The sequence below is a fragment of the Leptonotus elevatus genome, chromosome 11 (assembly GCF_054856555.1).
Source record: "Leptonotus elevatus isolate MCC_2025b chromosome 11, RoL_Lele_1.0, whole genome shotgun sequence".
Taxonomy (NCBI): domain Eukaryota; kingdom Metazoa; phylum Chordata; class Actinopteri; order Syngnathiformes; family Syngnathidae; genus Leptonotus; species Leptonotus elevatus.
Genome location: NC_141249.1, coordinates 21,765,803 through 21,783,862, shown reverse-complemented (window position 1 = coordinate 21,783,862; position 18,060 = coordinate 21,765,803). Strand labels below are relative to the sequence as shown.

Here is an 18,060-nt window from a genome sequence, read left to right as displayed (position 1 = left end):
AGATGCATTGGCATGAAAAACATTGCGTAATCAGGCTTTTTTTTTATTTGGAGTTTATAGTATGAATGTCAGTCTTTTTTCAGGGACACTGCTTTTATTGTTTTCAGTCTTGTCGTTTTTCAATTTCAACTTCCTGCTTTTCACGTCCGAGTTTTTTTTCTTTATGGCCGTGTTTTAGCGTGTAGGGGAGGGGCGAAGAATGAGTGAAAGGGGAGACGAGCGTCTTTCTGAAAACTAGGATTTTTTAAAACAATATTTTATGTTAGGATGCGTTGCTGCCCCGTGTGTGTTAATGTTGCAGTTGCTTGAAGGTTTATAAATTACTGTAACATCTTTTCTAGGTTACATATTACCTTGAGATACGAGTTTCACTTGCTCTGTGATCACACTCGCAACTTAAAAACTCTGAAATCATCTTTCCCCATTGAAATGAATGGAAATGTCTTTAATCCATTCCAGCTTCCCCTAAAAAAACAAATTTTTAAAAAAAATATTGTACCTTATAAAAAATATACAGCATTGTGCCGTTCCTTCTGTTGTATGTGCCTTGGCCACCTGGGGGCAGTATAATACAAATAAACATGGAGTTGGTCAAAACTCAGTAAGATGATCTTCGTGATATTACAGAGGATAAAGAATATATGCCTTTGAAAAAGAAGATGCTTTCACGCCGCAACACTAATGCTAATCGTTAGCCTTCTATGATGTGTTGCATTACGAAATGCATCGTAAAAATCTCATTGTCAAAGCACCAATGTGTATATTAGCATTAGGCTTAATAAGCTAGGACCGTTCATTTAAGAAAATTGTAAGGGTTGGTTGATCGTTACGCTGTTTATGTATCACATTTATTTGAATTGTCAGTTTTACAGTATTATTGGAAGAAATGACCTCGTGAAGGACTGACAACCGGCACTAAAGAATACTTTTAAAGTTTTTTTTATAAGTTTAAGTATGTTTAAAGAGAGTAATACAGCTAAAGCTATTAAATGTGCTCTCTTTATATTACAGATTTAATAGAAGGTAACTGTATCGCTTTTCATTTATGATTTTTTTTTTTTTCACATCGACGATTGAACAACGTTTTAATCTGTCACATAATTTGCAAGTTACAACCAAGCAGCAGCATTTCTACTAAATTGTCCCCAGATTGCCTCAATTACATCTGCGAAACGTCAACTGAAAAGAAATAGATTTCATCTTTTTCTTTCTTTAAAAATAAATAAATAAATAAATGATTTCCATTTCTGGACTGTTCCCGTCGCGTCCACCTGCATTGGAAAGCCACGCGTGTCCGGTCCAAGAGTCGCCGCCTCAGCGTCGGCGCAATATTGAATGTGGCCGTGTGTTATTGTATCAGTCAGCTTTCCCACCACCCACCCTTTCCACAAGTCAGACAAATGATACAGCTAATCTGGGAGGGGGCGCTGCTTACGGCTTCACATTAACACCCCCCCCCCCCCCCCCCGCCAAAGGCCCCGCTCTGCCAAGAGCACTTTAGGGCAAAATGATTTTTAAGCTTTAATGATATTTATTCTACACAGAAGTCACGCTTGATTTTGGTGACTCGGGGCGCCGTGCCACGCCGGGCTGCAAAACAAACACGGCCCACTTGAGTGGCACCGTAAGCGCCTTGGAATAACAAAAACGGCTTATTTACAGAGGCCGTCAACGTACGCGCAGGCATAGCTAATAAAGACCTGTATCGACTTACACTTTAATAGGCATCTTATGTTCCGAAAAAAAAAAAAAAAGGAGGGGGGGGTGCTGTGAGGGGGAGGAGAGGCGGTGGAGGCCGGTTTGCCATACGACATGCTATATTTGCTTAGCTAATGAGGCAAACACAAATTGATTAGGAAGCTCGAACTTCACACTTGTCACTTGCAATACTTTAATTGGTCACATTCATCTAAATTGAGAATGTAAGAATTTGACATATTTCAGTACGGTACGTTTTGTGTAAAATACGACGACTTTCTTATGAGATTGAATAAAGGGGGATTATTTGGGGTTACATTGCTACTGTTTCCTGTGCCTGGCAAATGTGTCATTCAGATTCAGGCGCAGATGACTTTATTGATCTCTAAAATTGCAATTCTGAAAACGACAATGGCCACCAGGGGGAGACAAAACGGGAAGCCTGGTGAGTCGCCTTTCAGCGCTCTGCGTTTCCTCGATGGAAAAAAGAAAAAAAAATGAAGGAAAGGGGGGAAGGCCCAAGGTCTGGGGGGCACAGTATGAACCTGGAAAATAATGTTTGAATATGTCAGTATAAAAAATATTTATGAATGCTAAAATATCATTATTATTCTTATGCATTGATTTTCAAATGGAATTTTATGCAAAACAAAACAATGAAGCACTTTATTATTTAATAATTTTTATAATATTAATTACAAGTATTTTATAATATTTAAATATATAATTATATATTATAATAAATATTTAAAATAATATTTTATTAAATATTTATTTGCTTGCATTGCTGAATGGGGAAAAATTATGTTTTCATGGGTTGAATGTTAGGATTCATTAAGTTCTGATTTTGTGAGTTCAACGAAATTGAAAGACTCAGAATTAAAGCATAATTGACATTGACATTATTGTTTTGCATTGATTTTCAAATGGAATTTTATACCCCAAATAAAAACAATTAAGCACATCATTATTTATTAGTTAATATGTGAATTTTTAAAATAATATTTAATTCAAAAATATTTTTGTAATATTTAAATATATTATTATATATTATAATCAATATTTTAAATAATATTTTATTAAATATGTATTTGCTTGCATTCCTGAATGGAGAAAAAAATATGTTTTCATGGATTAAATGTTATGATTTTGTGAGTTCACCGAAATTGAAAGACACGGAATTAAAGCATGATCTTTCTCGTTTTTATTACAGCTGATCTAATCTTTTTTTTTTTTAAGCATTGTATATTAATAAAACAGAATAAGATGCTGTTGCTCATGCTGAAAAAAAATGGTATTGCTATTGTTTTATAATCACTTGTCTTGTTCATTTTCCCCTCTTGCTTTTCCTTCACATTTACTGTGTATCCCTTCTCAGCTGGAAGGTAAGACTTCAACTTTACCTTTGACTTACCTTCACATCTAATTTCCTCCCACTTTTGATCCCTTTGGCATCGTGCTTGACCCCCGTTGGCCGACCTAAACGGCAATTCCGTGTGCCTTCTTCCAGAAACCCTACGCGTGTCAGATCCCCGGTTGCACCAAGCGATACACCGACCCCAGCTCCCTGCGCAAGCACGTCAAGATCCACTCGGCCAAAGAGCAGCAGGTGCGTAGAAAGGTAAGACGTGGTTTTTTTTTTATTGTTGTAGTCTACATTCACACACTAAAAAAAAACACATCAAAATGCTGAATGTATCGTGATTAGAGGGAAAACACTCACTTTTTACAGTGTCGTTTTAACTTTCTCTTCTCACATTCTGATTTTTTTTTTTCATTTGTAACTTTATGGCAGTGATTCTGTGATTTTTCTTCCCAAAAAATAGGATTTTTTTTCATGCCAATATTTTTGTTTTCAATGGAAACTTTTTTCTTTTTTTTTATAATACTACCTGTTTCAGTGTTAAAACACATGTTGATACTCCCTAAAAATAAAATAATGCCCAATAAAAATTGCTTACTTGAAATTCACCCCCTTCTCTTCTCATGCAATGGACTCGACTAATCGAACCAGACACCCTTGCCAATAGCAGTAGTGTTTTTTTTTTTTTTTGCTTACTCACTTTTCTTTTCTTTTTTTTTACCAAATGCTTTTATTTTTTTATTATTATTATTCTTGTTTGTCTGTTTTTTTTGCCATGATTTTTTTTCTGATTGTCTGTTATATAATATTTACAACATGACATATTTGTTTGATCTGCTCAAAAACAAACAAATAAATCAATAGAATAAATAAAAATGATTTCATTTCAGGGGTAGAAAAAATGACTTTGAAAGGACTTCTATCATTTCCCCCCAAATCTTATGTGCACATTTGAACTTTTTTTTTAAGCTCATCGACTGTCTTTTTATAAAACAAACAAGCAAACCTTGCACTTGAGCCCAACATTTTGCCCACCCCGAGCGTGGTGTCATTTCCAGTACATGGCGTTGGTTTGCTGCCCGCCCGCGTAAACCGTACAACAAGTCAAACATTGCGTTTTTGCACATTATCGCAGTTGAGCTCGAGTAATTTGGCTTTTTGGCTCGAGCCTGGCTTTCGTTCTCGCCACAACAGATCAGGTTGGAGCGCAACTCATTGTGTTCACGGTCAAAGGCCCATTCTTCTCCCTGACTGGAAATGAGTAAATACGAGAGAATGGGACTCATTGTTGTGGATCGCGTCAGGCCGCGTGATGTGTTTTCCGTTGGCCGCGGCCTCGTAAAGCGAAACACATGTGGCGCTCGTAGCATTGTTAATAAGCCGTAATGCACAATCCCCTCGCGGCCCAGATGTTATGGACAAATGTCAAACACAAGCGCTCCTAACTGCGCTTTTTGGAGCGCGCTCGCAGCAAAAGCGCTTTTTTTTTTGGAGTGTCGCCGCGGGGGGGGGGAAAGCGGCGGCGCCAATTACGCGGCTTGTGTGCGCGTTTACCCCCGTGACAGTGTCAAATCAACACGATGGCGGAGTGTGGATGGATTCGTCAGTGTGTTGCCAGGACGCCGGTTGTAAAAAAAAAAGATGCGAGCCGGAGATAAACTCGATTCCTGTGAAGAGTTCTGCGGACAAAAAAAAGTTGGGAGAGCGTCTGAATGCAATTCTGTGCAGTGAGCAGATGATTGACGCATGCGCCTGATTGGGCGGTTTGGGATGATGATGGCGATGAGTGAAAACATCTTTGAAGCTGACCTCGCCTTGTCGTGTATTCCCGCTGATTGACTTCAAGTTTCGACCGTGCCACGTTCAATTCATTTCAAGCATATCAGCTCAAGTTAGCGTCGCAACTTTTGAGGGAAGTAATTAAAAATGAGTCAAAACGCGGCCGGCTTGCCGTTTTTAGGTTATTGGTTCGAATCCTGGGTACTCCGATACGGCGCCGTGTTGCTAAGACTGATTTTCATTGCATCCGCTGTTTGTTAAAGTGCTGGACGCCACAGGGACGACATCATTCTCACTGGTTGCTAAGCAACTGGAAGTAGCCTGGTGCTCTTCCGCTGCTTCATGAAAAAAAAAAGTGTTCAGAATAACATTACAAGGTCATTCAAAACAAATACAAAATATTTTTAAAAAGTTAAACAGGTCATATAAGTGCATTATTCTTTGCATGTTTTAAAGTTAATAATGGTTGACAGTCTAGAAAGTAAAAAAAAAAGAATGCCAGTGAAGCTTAGGCTATTAGCTAGCCTAAGCTTTACTGTCATTTTTGCTGTTTTTTTTTGTCATTTAGCTTTTTCCAAATTCATCATTGAGCATTTTTTTGTGCTCCTTCTATAACAACAAAGATACCGCAAGATAGTGCCAAAGCCCAGGCTAACAGGAAAGTAGTAATTGGTGTTAAATATACTTTGTTGAAAATCCTACATAATTGCCGTGAGAACGATCTCTCGTAGCATACTTACGTGCGATTGTGTGTTTTATTAGCCTTGCTTCCAACAATGCGGGCTTTACGGCCCACGCGAGACTTTACAAACAATATTTGTTTATAGTATTGGCCGAAAGTATCGACTGATTGTTTGCTTGCGGGCTCTCGCTGACAATGAGAACAACATGGAACATGGCAGCGCACATGAAAGCGTCCCCAAAATCAAGAGCACATTTGCGGCCGTTCGCATGTCTTGCTGGCAGGCTTGCGGCTGATAAACACAAAGTCAAGCTTCCCAGTACCAGAATACATACAAAACTTTTTATTACTGCATGTTAAACAGGGAATACCGCAGCTGTTGCACTCGTCCCGTTGCTCCCTTTGACTGAGTTTTTTTTTTTCAGATTTTCGTTAGCTCGTATATTAGGCAAGCTAATGCCCTCCAGGGGGCGCCACAAAAGGGATTTTGTCAAACAAAATCAGGGTTGCCGGAGTTACTTTGAAAAAAAGGAATGTTGTCACTTGACTGATGACTTGACTTTAAAAGTAACTTAAGCTACTGATTACTTGAGTTGAGTACTTGATTACTTCATTAGTTACATTTTACAGATGGCGACAACCCCGCTTGAAAAAGTGACAACCAATTTCGCCAATACTTAAGTACATTTTTAACACTAAGAATTGTTAATTTTTCATTAAATATAAAATAAATTAATTATATTTTTAGTAAATTTTTTATTGAATATAAAATGTAATTATTTATTTTGCAATTAAATATAAAATAAAGACAACCGATTTTGGACTTAACATAAGTAAAAAAAAAAAAAATCTTAAAAAAAAAGTATTTCTGGATTTCGCTTTTTTTTTTATAAAAATAAAAGTTTTTCTAGACTTCACTTACCACATTTTTTTTTTAAGGTAGTCTGTTTTCGCACATGTAACTGTTAATATTGTCACGGCACAATTGACATTTAAAATGTACATATGAACTTTTTTGTTTTGGATTTTATTTGATTTTCCTTTGGCATCCTGCTCGTGTATTTGAAGCCAGATAACACTTTGTCAACAGCACCGAATGTGCGATGCACCTTTAATGTTTGCTTTAGCAGACACATCCTCCATTGTTTGTTTTTTCATGTTTTCCAAACGTTACATCGCGCACATGTGACGTCACTCCCAGACAAAAAAGCTAATTGTGAAGTCCCAGAATGCTTCACTTCAAACTGTAAACTCTCGTTCCCTTTTCTTATGTGTTCTATTATGTAAATTGTGTGCTGGTTCTCATTTCCGAATTCTTGGGTTTTGTCCCACGTTCAGGCCACCTGTGATGATTTGTGTTTGTCTTTCAGCTGCGTCCGTGTCCTCACCTGGAGCAGGACGTGCTGAGCGACTGTCTGTCCATGCAGCACCTCCAGACCTCCAGCCACGCTCAACTTCTGTACAGCAACAAGGAAGGCTGCGCTCAAGGGATGAGCCAAGACGTATTTACAGGTTGGAGCACACAAGACATGATTAATAATCGTAAAAAATTGTGCTGATACTGGTTTCAAATTTAATTGATATACTAGTAGAAAGTTTTTCTAGGGGAAAGTTGTTTTTCCAAGTCTGGTGTCTTCATATTGGACTTGTTGACAGTCGGCAACAGCCAAAGCTCAAGGTACGAGCCAATAGACAGACGATCAACAAGTCATAGTGAGCCAAAATTGTTTTAAGACAATTGTCAAAAACATCGCTTGCTGCTGCACGCAGGAATTATTTTTAGTTCTGCTGCGCAAGCTTGGAGCCGCTCGATTGTTTTCTGGGGAATTCTTTTGAGTTGGGAAATGCACTCGGATCGTTTTTGGAGCCTTAAAGGGGGGAATTCAAGTCAAAAATGTTCTTAACTCATTCCCTCGCAGCCATTTTCACTGAAGCAACCCCCTTCACTCCCGGCTGTTTTACTGGATTTTGACTGATTTTGCAAGGCCCACAGAATATTGTTTGCTATTGCTATAAAAACATGGAACCTACCAAAAGAAAGATTAGAGTCTCTATCTGTTTCCGTTTTGCAGCAATTAGCATTAGAATATAGCTACGTCATCATTATTCACAAATCTGAGCTTTTTTTCAACACGGCCCTGGTTGATCTCTTTTGCGCTGCTGCCACCTGCTGGCTTTTTTTGTAATAACTACCAACCGTTCTCTGCAGTTGAGAGGCTGCATCAAAGCCTTCTGTATGCTCTAGCATTAAAAATAATAATAATTTAAAAAACGTATAAACGCGTCTTTGGGACACTTAAAACATTTAAAATATAACGTATTTATACGTTTTTTGGTAGCAAATAAGTTAATATGTTCTGATATAATAATATGTTATATGTGCCCACACGAGTCTAAACACGCCATTCTGATTAATATTACGTTTGTGGAATATGAATTAAGCAAAAAAATCCACCTGTTTTTATCCATGTCAGTAGGCGGCCATTTTGTCACTTGCTGTCAACTGAAAACGACATCACAGTTGCTCAGGACTCGACGACCAATCACGGCTCCGTTATTTTCTGGGTTGGGGCACGTGACGTTCACAAGCTGAGCCCTTAGGCACTGTGATGTCATTATCAGTCGACAGCAAGTGGCAAAATGGCCGCCTCCACGTAGAACATATTGAGAAGAAAACTTCTGACTTGGCCTCCCACTTAAGGGCAACGATATCTCAACCTCTACCAACTTTTCAGATCACATTTGATTTGTTTTGACATTTAACAGCAGTTTTGAAATGTTGATATTTTGTATGCATTCATATTGAATATCAAATTTGCAATTGTGGACAGTTTGGTATTAAAAACATGTACTGTATGAAGCTATTATAGTTCTTGATGAGCATTGTGGTTTTAAAAAAATAGATATATTTATCAGATTTTACAAAATACAGATGTTCTGCCTCACAAATAGATACAAATTGAGGTAAAGGGTTCATTTTGATGTGTTACAGTTGCGACATGCCAGTATGTAAATTCAGCCAAATGATGAAACAATCTTTTAACACGTACTACCGCTGAAATAATCCCATTTTGTAAGAAGAAAACATCAGCAGAGCAATTCATCGTAAGACCGCGAGAGTCTGGCCGCGTTTCGTCCGCCGCCGTTCGTGCCAAACGATGCGCCAGAACGTCCAACGACACCTGCCGAAGTCATCGCGCGGCCGTCGGCGGCCATTAACAAACCCCGTCAGCGTGACTGACGCGGATGATGGTCTTTGCGTGCGTCCGAGCGGTGGAAATCCTGCAGTCCGCTCAGAGGCGCTCATCAATTCCGTACGACGGACCCAACGTGGAAGGCAAAATCATCAGAATAGTTGCCGGCTCGACAATGCGGTCGCAGGCTCATCGGTGCATGCCAGAGCAACAGGTGGCGCTAGAGCGCCGACGTGTACACAGTCAGGAGCGGGAAGAAAGTCATTTTTTCAAAGCAGCTCAGGAAATGACAACGTGTCCTGGTGGTCTTCACGCCAGCGCTTCCTAATCTGGTTTTTTTTACGCCACAGATGGGAGACACAATGAAATCTCGCCGTGGTTTTCGAACCCTTTATCAAATCCGAATTTAAAACCCGAACCCTTTTTCCAAAACCTACTTTGAAACCAAATTCCTTGTTTAGATACCACGCTTGAAATCTTAATCGTGGTTGGCATCCCTACTTTGAAACCCAAAACCTGCTTCAAAACCCTAATACTGTCTTAAATCCCTAATTTGGAACCTTAACACTTTTCGGAAATGCTGACCCATTTTTGAAACCCTACTTTGAAAACCCAATTTGAAATTCTAACTAACCCAGCCTGACACCCTACTCCTGGTTTCAATCCCTAGTTTGAAACCCTAACTATGAATTCGAACCCATTTTTTGACACGCTAATTCTGGTCTATAACTAATATGTATTGAAATGAAAAATATTGTAAATATTCCGATTTTTGCTCACTTTTTTGAATGCACGTCTCTTCTGATGAAAACAAATGTACAGTACATGAAGAAGAAGAAAAAAAAGCTGAGCTGCACTGTGTTTGGCTAGCACGCAATGCAGTTGCTCCTTATAAGTTACTTTTGTTAGTTTTGGTATTTGTTTTAGTTTTTTAAAATTCTGTTGAGAGTTTTTGTCAAATGCCGGATTATGAAAGGTGGCATACTTAATTGACTTCTGAACAGTAATTAACCGACAAAGATGAAACAAAGGATTTTTTATGTAATTAGTTTTATAAACGTGAAATTTGAAAACAAATCATCTTTTTTTTAATCATTAAAAAAAACACGCATTTTTCTTGTTTATTTTTTGAAAATGTTTTTTTCAATTTTGGTTTTCGTTACTTTGTCCATTTTCATGAACGATAATAACCTTTCCCTTCATTTGGTTCTTATCATTTTAATGACCGGTTCTGAAGGTTAACTTTCGGTTCCCACGTGGAATCTGACCTTTGGGCCTTGCGTTTGACACCTGGTGTGGATTTCATTTTTCAATGTCACCTTTTTCAGCACCAATGCATATTTTTTCCACGACGCTAAACTCAATTTCCGATGCCAAAACGTAACGGCGGCGTTCCGGCTTCATCCGTATGAAACGACCAAGACAAAATGTGAGCATGGCGCCTTTTCTGAAGGCCCGACCGAGTGTGGGTGCATTCAGGGTTATTTATATTTTGAACTCTGGACGTTTGGGCCTTCATTCCTCGTGACAAGCCACCCGGCCTCTTTTTGTTTGCATTCCGTCATTTGAACGCGTCTTGTTATGCAAAGAGCAATTTGGCAAACAAGCGAGCCAAGGAAACGTTTATTCGTCGTCACGCGGGTCGTCCATTTTTCCATCAGCGGGCGTCGGCATTACTTTGGATTAGGACGAAGACAAATGCTTTTTGAAGATAGCAAAGACAACGAGCGACGCCCCTGTTGGGCCTCCCGCCTTTCTGGACACATCTGTCCTTGTTTTGGGCCTGTACGCCATCCAGGATTCCCGCTGCTCCTTCTTATTGTTGCTGGAGCTCGCCGCGCCGTTGACAAGCGTTGTACGCTCAACGTGCCTTTTGTGCGTCTAAAAGGAGCCTCTGAGTTTTGGGCTGTTCGCCAGAGCCCGCCCGCCCGCCGCTCTGTTCTTGGACGTTGCGCTAAAAATCGCCCGAGGGGACGCCAAAGGCGTGTGCCGGCTGGCACGGGTGGGACGAGTACTGCAATACGAGAAATAGAAAAGTAGATCCAGCTCTGATGAAGTAACGGCAAAAAAAAAGCACAAGCTGAAATGTACTTACAATGGATATAAAAAGTCTGCACACCCCAAATACTAACCGTAACGCATTTTAAAAGCCTACGAGAACAGCCGGACTTTAATCAGAGAAACTTACTTACTTTCTACTAGAAAAGTGATTCTCTAAGTGTGTTGCCGTGAGCTCCCTCTAGTGGTATGCAAGATAATCAGTGCCTTACATTTGCATTTAATATTTTAAAAACGCTTCTTTTTTTTAGGTACAGGGTTTTTTTTTCTTTTATGAGTAATAAAATGTAATCAAATAATTGTTTTTGTGTGTGTGTGTCTTTTGTTTGATGAACACTTCAACTTATCGTGCTACTATATTTTAATATTATTATTATATTATTAATTTAATATTGTTCATTATGGTGGTACTAGAAGAGCTATTTTTTTTTTTTTTTATTCTGAACTTTATTTAATCAGAGGCCGCTTTACGGGTTGAATGTGATTGGTTTGTTCCAGACAGTCACACTTATACAACCGTATTTTTTCTTATATATATTTATTTATTTTTTCAATTAGGGTGATAAGTGATTTTTTTTTTTTTAAACACCGTATATCTTTATCTTTTATATAAAAAACAAACTGGCATTTAAACAGGGGTGTGTAGACTTTTTTTTATCCACCGTAAAAACGGAAAACAAGCAAAAAAAATTATTATATAAATATTTTATGTTTTTATATACTGTCAACTACACCGCAATAAATTAAAATATATTGCTAAACTTGGGGAGGGGTGACTGAAAGTCAAAAAAAAAAAAAACTGCAACGTTGAAAACCAGTTTCACGCTAAATCTCCATAATTGAGCTCAGCTTTTACACGCTTTCAGCAATTCTCTTCAAACGCGTGTAATCTATTTTGAAACAAATCTCAGAATTCACTTTACAGGGTCTCTTTTCCTGACATCTGTTACAAGAGCAGCCAAACTCGACAAATAACGACCGCGATTGCCTCAATTTCATCACAAGTTTATACTTTGGAAAGAAGCGCGAGCGGACGTGCGACGGTTAGCGAGCGGCGGCGAGACTTAGCGGCCAATCACGAAGCGGAGCAGCGGGAGCGCGTAAAGGCAAATGAAACCATGACGAGTCCTTCCTCGACTTTAAAGATCGCAACGATTAGGCTGCGTGAAAAGTCACGGCGGCTTCTCGTAAGTCTCGCCCTCGCCACGTGAACGAGGGCAGAGACGTGGAGCTCTGACTGGAAGAGTGAGTCGCGGTCGCTCTGGACGTGGAGATCCCAGATCGGAAGCCATTTTTCAAAAAAACGCATTCAAGCTGTTTCATTTGAAATGAATGCTTGCTAAAATTGTGTCAGTTTTTTTTTTTTATTGCTTTCCCAAAATGTTCAAAAATGACTTGAGCTACTTTTTTGGCTAACGCCGGCTCGATAAAGATTGTGAAACTTTTTAGCCTCGCTTAACGATGCGGCCATTGAGATTATGCGGATGAATTGTTTATTCAACAACAGAAAAAGAAAAGCCGCCCTAAAAAACCGCTTCCTCAACACATGTAACATTTTAGTTTATTATGCGGTAATAACGACAAGCAGCTGAACTCGCGCGTCCCCCGCGGCGGCACAAACTGCACCGAAAAAGGCCGACGTTTCGTGCGATTGGATGGAAGCTGTCAAAACAAAAGCCCGCTCGCCATCAGATGTCGTCTGAATGCGCCGAAAGACAAGACGGACGCAGCCCTGCGGTGCATTTGGCACGTTTGACCAATTAGCTTTTGTTTGTCTTTCAAGGCTTGTACGCCGGCCCCGGCGCGCCGCACCACCACCACAGCACCTCCACCGAGATGCTCTCCCCCGCCGCCCCCAGCGCCGCCGCCGCCGCCGCTGACCTGCCTTCACGACAGCACTGCCTGGACCCGAACCTCAGCAGCCCGCGGCATCTGTCGCCAATGGCCGACAACAGAGACGGGTGAGTGCGATGGACGCCCCCGTATTCACTTTTTCATTCAAATCATCTCAAAAAAGCAAAAATCTGTCTAAATGCTACTTTTTTTTTAAAACTTGGATTTGCTCCTGCTTGTCCTATGAATGGTTTGAGAAAATTTTTGGATATGTAAGAAAATGTCATCCTTGCGACTTAATATTGGTCCCCGGCCAAGCGGGAATTTTCCCGGCGCTCCAGATGAGCCACTCCGGGCCTGCACCTATTTATTTTTGTATCAAAATAAAATGCATACATGCAAATTGACTGTAAAAATACTTTTTTTTTTGTCACTAAGACATCTCCTGCGAATTGATTGGACTGAATATTTAAAAAAAATTAAAAAATTAATTAAAAATATTAATTTGAACTAGACTTTACCAATGTTTATTCCCTATCCTAATTCATCTTTAAGTGAATTAATAAATTGAAAACAATTTGGTTTCCATGCAAATTTGGAATTTGATCAATTTCACAAGTGCACAGGAAGTTGCGTCATTCAGATCCGCTGCAGGCCCACGGGAAGGCCAAAAAAGTAATTTCATGCATTCAAAAGTTTAGAGAAGGTCAAATGAACTTTTAAGCATTTTAGGTTGACCCTAAAATTTCACTCGAGAGTCTGAAATGACGTGTTGTGAATTTCCACGAGCTGACGGTTAACTTTGGGCATCTGTTATGGGCGGACAGGCGTCACTAACGTTCACTTTAGCCCTCAAAACGTCCTCATTAACAAAACGTCTCCATGCTGGCTGCAAGATGACATTATACACACATGAGTTGAGTGAGCTGAAACATTCTGGGAACGGGAAACCTCTTGAATGAATGTGAGCTATTGCAAAACAGCATTCAAAAAAAAAAAAAAAAAAAAAAGCTGCATCCTTCAAAAGTATTGGGACACCTTGCTGGAAGGATGAAAATATGGCAGATCGCAATGTATTCATGAGTTTCCAAACCTTTTTTGAGCCAAAGCTTTGGAAAAAAATGGTGTGTTATATGCAGCCACCATTGAAGAAAAGGCAGGAAGGACAATGACAGGGTGGACATTTTTGACCAATGTTAGCATTTATTGAGCACATGATGGACCTTCACTTAGCCACATAATTCACTTCACAAGTTGACAGTTTACTGTTTAACAAGTTTATTTAAATTTTCTGGGAAGTTTTTTTATACCAATTGAAGTTTCACTATGACAGAGTGGACATGTTAAGCTCAACAGCATCTAGCAACACACATGATATGATTGAAATTATTATACATGAGTGTAATTACTTAATTTGCGACTAATCACTGTTTCAGCCATCGTTGAAGAAAAGCCAGAGTGGGCATTGACAGGGTGGACATTTTTTACCAATGTTATCATTTATGTAGCACATGATTGACTTTCGCTTGATTTTTCACATGATTCAGTTCGCAAGTTGACAGTTTAGTGTTTCACAAGTTTATTTTAAATTTCTGGTAATTTTGTTTATACCAATTGAAGCTTCACTATGACAGAGTGGACATGTTATGCTCAACAGCATCCAGCAACACACATAATATGATTGAAATGATGAAACATGAGACAATTATACCATTTCAGTCATTATTGAAGAAAAGCCAGGGTGGACAATGACAGGGTGGATATTTTTTGACCAATGGTAACATTTAATGAGCATGACGTTACACAGTTAGCAAGTTGACAGTTTAGCGTTATAACAAACATATTGGTATTTCGCAATGACAGAGTGGACATGTTAAACTCCACATCCAACTACTCAAATAATATGATTGATATTATGAAACGTACGTGTCAAAATGTCCTCTCTGTGTGTGTTTAATTTTGTATACTCTACTTAATTATGTTATTACTGTATTCTTTTTATAAAGTCAAATATTATATAGTGTCTGATTAATCGGCGGAGGGTGCGAATCCCTTGACTATAGCAAGCGAATCTCCTTGGACTCGATAAATATATGAATCACACTGATAATATTATGAAGGTCACAACTTCCTGTTTTCCGCCGATTTCTCACCGTCACTCTCGACGGAACGCAGGGCGAACCCGTTTGGAGGATAAACCTCTCGACCCCACTGACACAAAGCCTTCCTGGAAACCGGTCGGCGTGTCCCCCCCCCCACGGGGACGAAGGGGCCGCGCTGGTCACCGCGAGGTCGCCGCGACACATCACTTGCTCTCTTTCTGGCACCCGACGCGGCGTTGTGAACGTCCCCCCCAACAGCCTCCAAGCGATGAGCAAACCTCTCCTTGCTGGAAGTCATCGGCGTGTTCATGAGAGCAAACTGAATGCGGGGGGCCGATAAGGTGGGAGGGTTATCGTTTCGCTAAACAGACTTACATCAGGAGGGTCAGAGTTCCCCTCTGTCAACGGAGACTCGGCCCAACGCTCGGGACGCGGAGCCAAAAACGCCGATTGCGCAACGAGCTTGTACCAACATGTCATTTCTGCCTCATTTGCTGCGTACGACAACAAACAAGCAGAACCGTTCCGTCATCAATCTCCGCATCACGGGGGGGGGGGGGGGGGGGGGGGGGTTCGACGGGAAATCCGATTGATTGCGATTTCTTTTCAGAGATCAGATCGCGATTGTTATGTCAATGTTACGTGGTAAGAGAATATTTTCTAGTGATTTCCCTTTGAAACCCTCGCTTGAACTTCATCTTGGCTTGAAACTCTCATTGGAAAGCCTGACTAAAAAGTTCTGGCGAAGGTCTACTGGTCCTTTTACCTCTAATGCAGGAACCAGAAGAATCCGGGTCATGGCACCAATTGAGAAGTTCTGGCGAACTTCTTCCTGTCCTTTTATATTTAATCCTTTAATGAATGTAATTTGCGTATAACGGCACTGGGGATTAATGCCTGCATTGCCCTCGACCACCTCTAGGGGCACCATATAAACTTTGGTTCGTTAGAAGGAAAAATGATGAAAAACCTTGTTCAATCTGGTTTTTTTTTCCTGTAAAGGTTGCGACACTTAGATAAATTTAAGTTTGAGTTTTCAAGAATAGTGGTTACTGACTTTTGATTGTATTTTATTTATTATATATCGGACACCATCAAGTGGCTACATTCAAAACTCTAAACATGGCTTCAAACCCTACCTTGAGTTTGAAAACTCCAATCCGTCTTAAAAGTCTCATTTGAAACCCTACTTTGAAAACTTAAAGCCTTGCGTAAATGTCAAATTCTGTCTTAAAACCTTCACCCTGGCTCGAAAGCCGAATTATACCAAAAGTAAGGCATGCAAAAAATCAAGGTTCCGCTGTAAAGGAAACTTTTGGGCTCCTAAGTTTTTGCCGTTGATTTCACTTTAACTCGGCAGTAGTGACTAACTTTTTGTTACCTTTTATTTACAAAGCAGAAAATGGACGTGTTTGTGAGCAACGCAGTAACGCGCTCTTGATGAATTCTATGCTGTCTTTTCTTCTGCCGCGTCCCCCGCGACGATCGTTGCTTCAGCGTCCCTCCATTTGTGCAACGGCGGGTTTCGGTGCGTTTACTGTCGGCGGGCCAAAATCAACACGAGCGTCGCACTTGTTTTTCCCAAACGGCTTAGCGGGACATGAAACATTTAGACAAAAAGATCAAGCGGCGTCGCGGCGGCGGCCTCTGACCTCATCGCTTAAAAGTGTTGACGCTGACTCAAACGGCCCGTTTACACTCGCCGCGCTTGGTGTCGCTCTGCGGCCCGCCGCTAATATTCAAATGTGCGGGTGGAAAAATGGCTTAGCGAGCGGCGGCGGTCTTTGGGCCGCTAAATGTTGCCGTTGACTGGCTGGCGCGTGTTGATATTCGAACCCCTGTGCAAATATTAGTGCCGGGCGTTGCGATAGCGCAGGCGTGATTGACGCGGGCTAATTGAATTAGAGGCGAACGGCACGACATGAAGCGGTCCCAGTGTGAAGGGGAAACTCTGTGGCTGCCTGTCCTCCTCCAATCCCAAAATATTTTTCACAGCGACCGTTTTGCGACGCTCATTTTTTGGTCTTGGCAGAAAGAGAGGACAGATAACCCCAAAAAAATGATTTCCCATTGGAATGAATGGGAATAAAAAAGCAGAACTTCAAAACGCTAAACCGGGCTGCTTTGAAACCTGAATTTAAAACCATAACCCAGGTTTGAAACCCAACCTTGAAGCCCTAACACTGCCTTGAAACTTTCATTTGAAAGGCTAACTTCAAAAACAAAAAATACAGGCTTGAAACCTTACCTTAAAACCCTATTCCTGTATTGAACCCCTAATTAAAATCCTCAATCCTGTCTTGAAACCCTACCCTGAAACACTAAAAATGTCTTAAATACCCTAATTTGGAACCCTAAACATGTCTTGAAACCTTTCTTCGAACCCCTAACCCAGGCTTTACCCCAATATGAAACTCTAACTTCAAACTAAAAACTTGGCTGAAAACCCTCATTTGAAATCTAAACCTGTTTTGAAACCCTACTTTGTAACCCGAGCCCTGTCTTGAACCCCTATTTTGAAGCATTAACCCAGACATCAAACCCCAATTTGAAAACCTTACTCTTGTCTTGAAACCCTACTATGAAACCCTAAACCTGGTTTCAAACCCTAATTATGTCTTGAAGCCCCAATTTGAAACTCTAGCTCTTGGCTGAAAGCCAAATTTGAAATCGGACCTTGTTTTGAAACCCTATTTTGTTACCCTAACCCTGGTTTGAAGGCCCAATTTGAAAAAATCTCAATCGTTGAAACCCTACTATTAAACCCTAACTCTGGCTTTAAACCGTAATTTGTAACCCTTATTATGTCTTGAAACCCGATTTTGGAACCCTACTGTGAAACCCCAACCCTGTCTTAAAACCTTACTTTGAAATCCTAACCCTAAATTGAACTCCTACTTTTGAACCTTACCACTGGCTTTAAGGCCTAACCCTGGCTTATAACTGTAAATTGAATTCCTAAACCAGGCTTGAACCCCCAAACCTGCCTTAAATCCTTACTTCGACCCCAAGTTGCGAGCCTAACCTTTTTTTTTATTTATCTCAAAATCCAAATTCTTGTTTGAATAACATTAATGCTGGTCCACCAATGAAATAGCTGACTGCACTCTTTAAATTGGCAGCCCATTTAAAATGAACTTTGGACGTCTAAAGCCGTCAATGGCAGTGAACGAGTTTTAATGATAGCAATCACAATATTTTGAAATTGTCGTTGGAAGTTACTACAGTTACAGATGATGGCTTTTATCGTCTGTTTTTGAAAAGTTTTCCCATCAAATCCGGACGCTGATTACAAGGGTTGTTTATCGCAGGGATTTTCGCAGGCCTTAACAGAATTTCCCGCTGCAAAGT

At 40.3% G+C, this 18,060-nt stretch overlaps 1 protein-coding gene across 2 annotated transcripts in view; it reads left to right on the top strand.

The window, feature by feature from the left end:
• Nucleotides 1-18,060, top strand: part of glis1b (GLIS family zinc finger 1b) — a 90,829-nt gene that overhangs the window by 67,447 nt on the left and 5,322 nt on the right. For both annotated transcript variants that reach the window (XM_086089178.1, XM_086089177.1), the window contains 3 exons: nucleotides 3,209-3,319; nucleotides 6,893-7,034; nucleotides 12,558-12,735. In XM_086089178.1, the coding sequence (XP_085945304.1) occupies nucleotides 3,209-3,319; nucleotides 6,893-7,034; nucleotides 12,558-12,735 (431 nt within the window). The remainder of the gene's footprint in view (nucleotides 1-3,208; nucleotides 3,320-6,892; nucleotides 7,035-12,557; nucleotides 12,736-18,060) is intronic.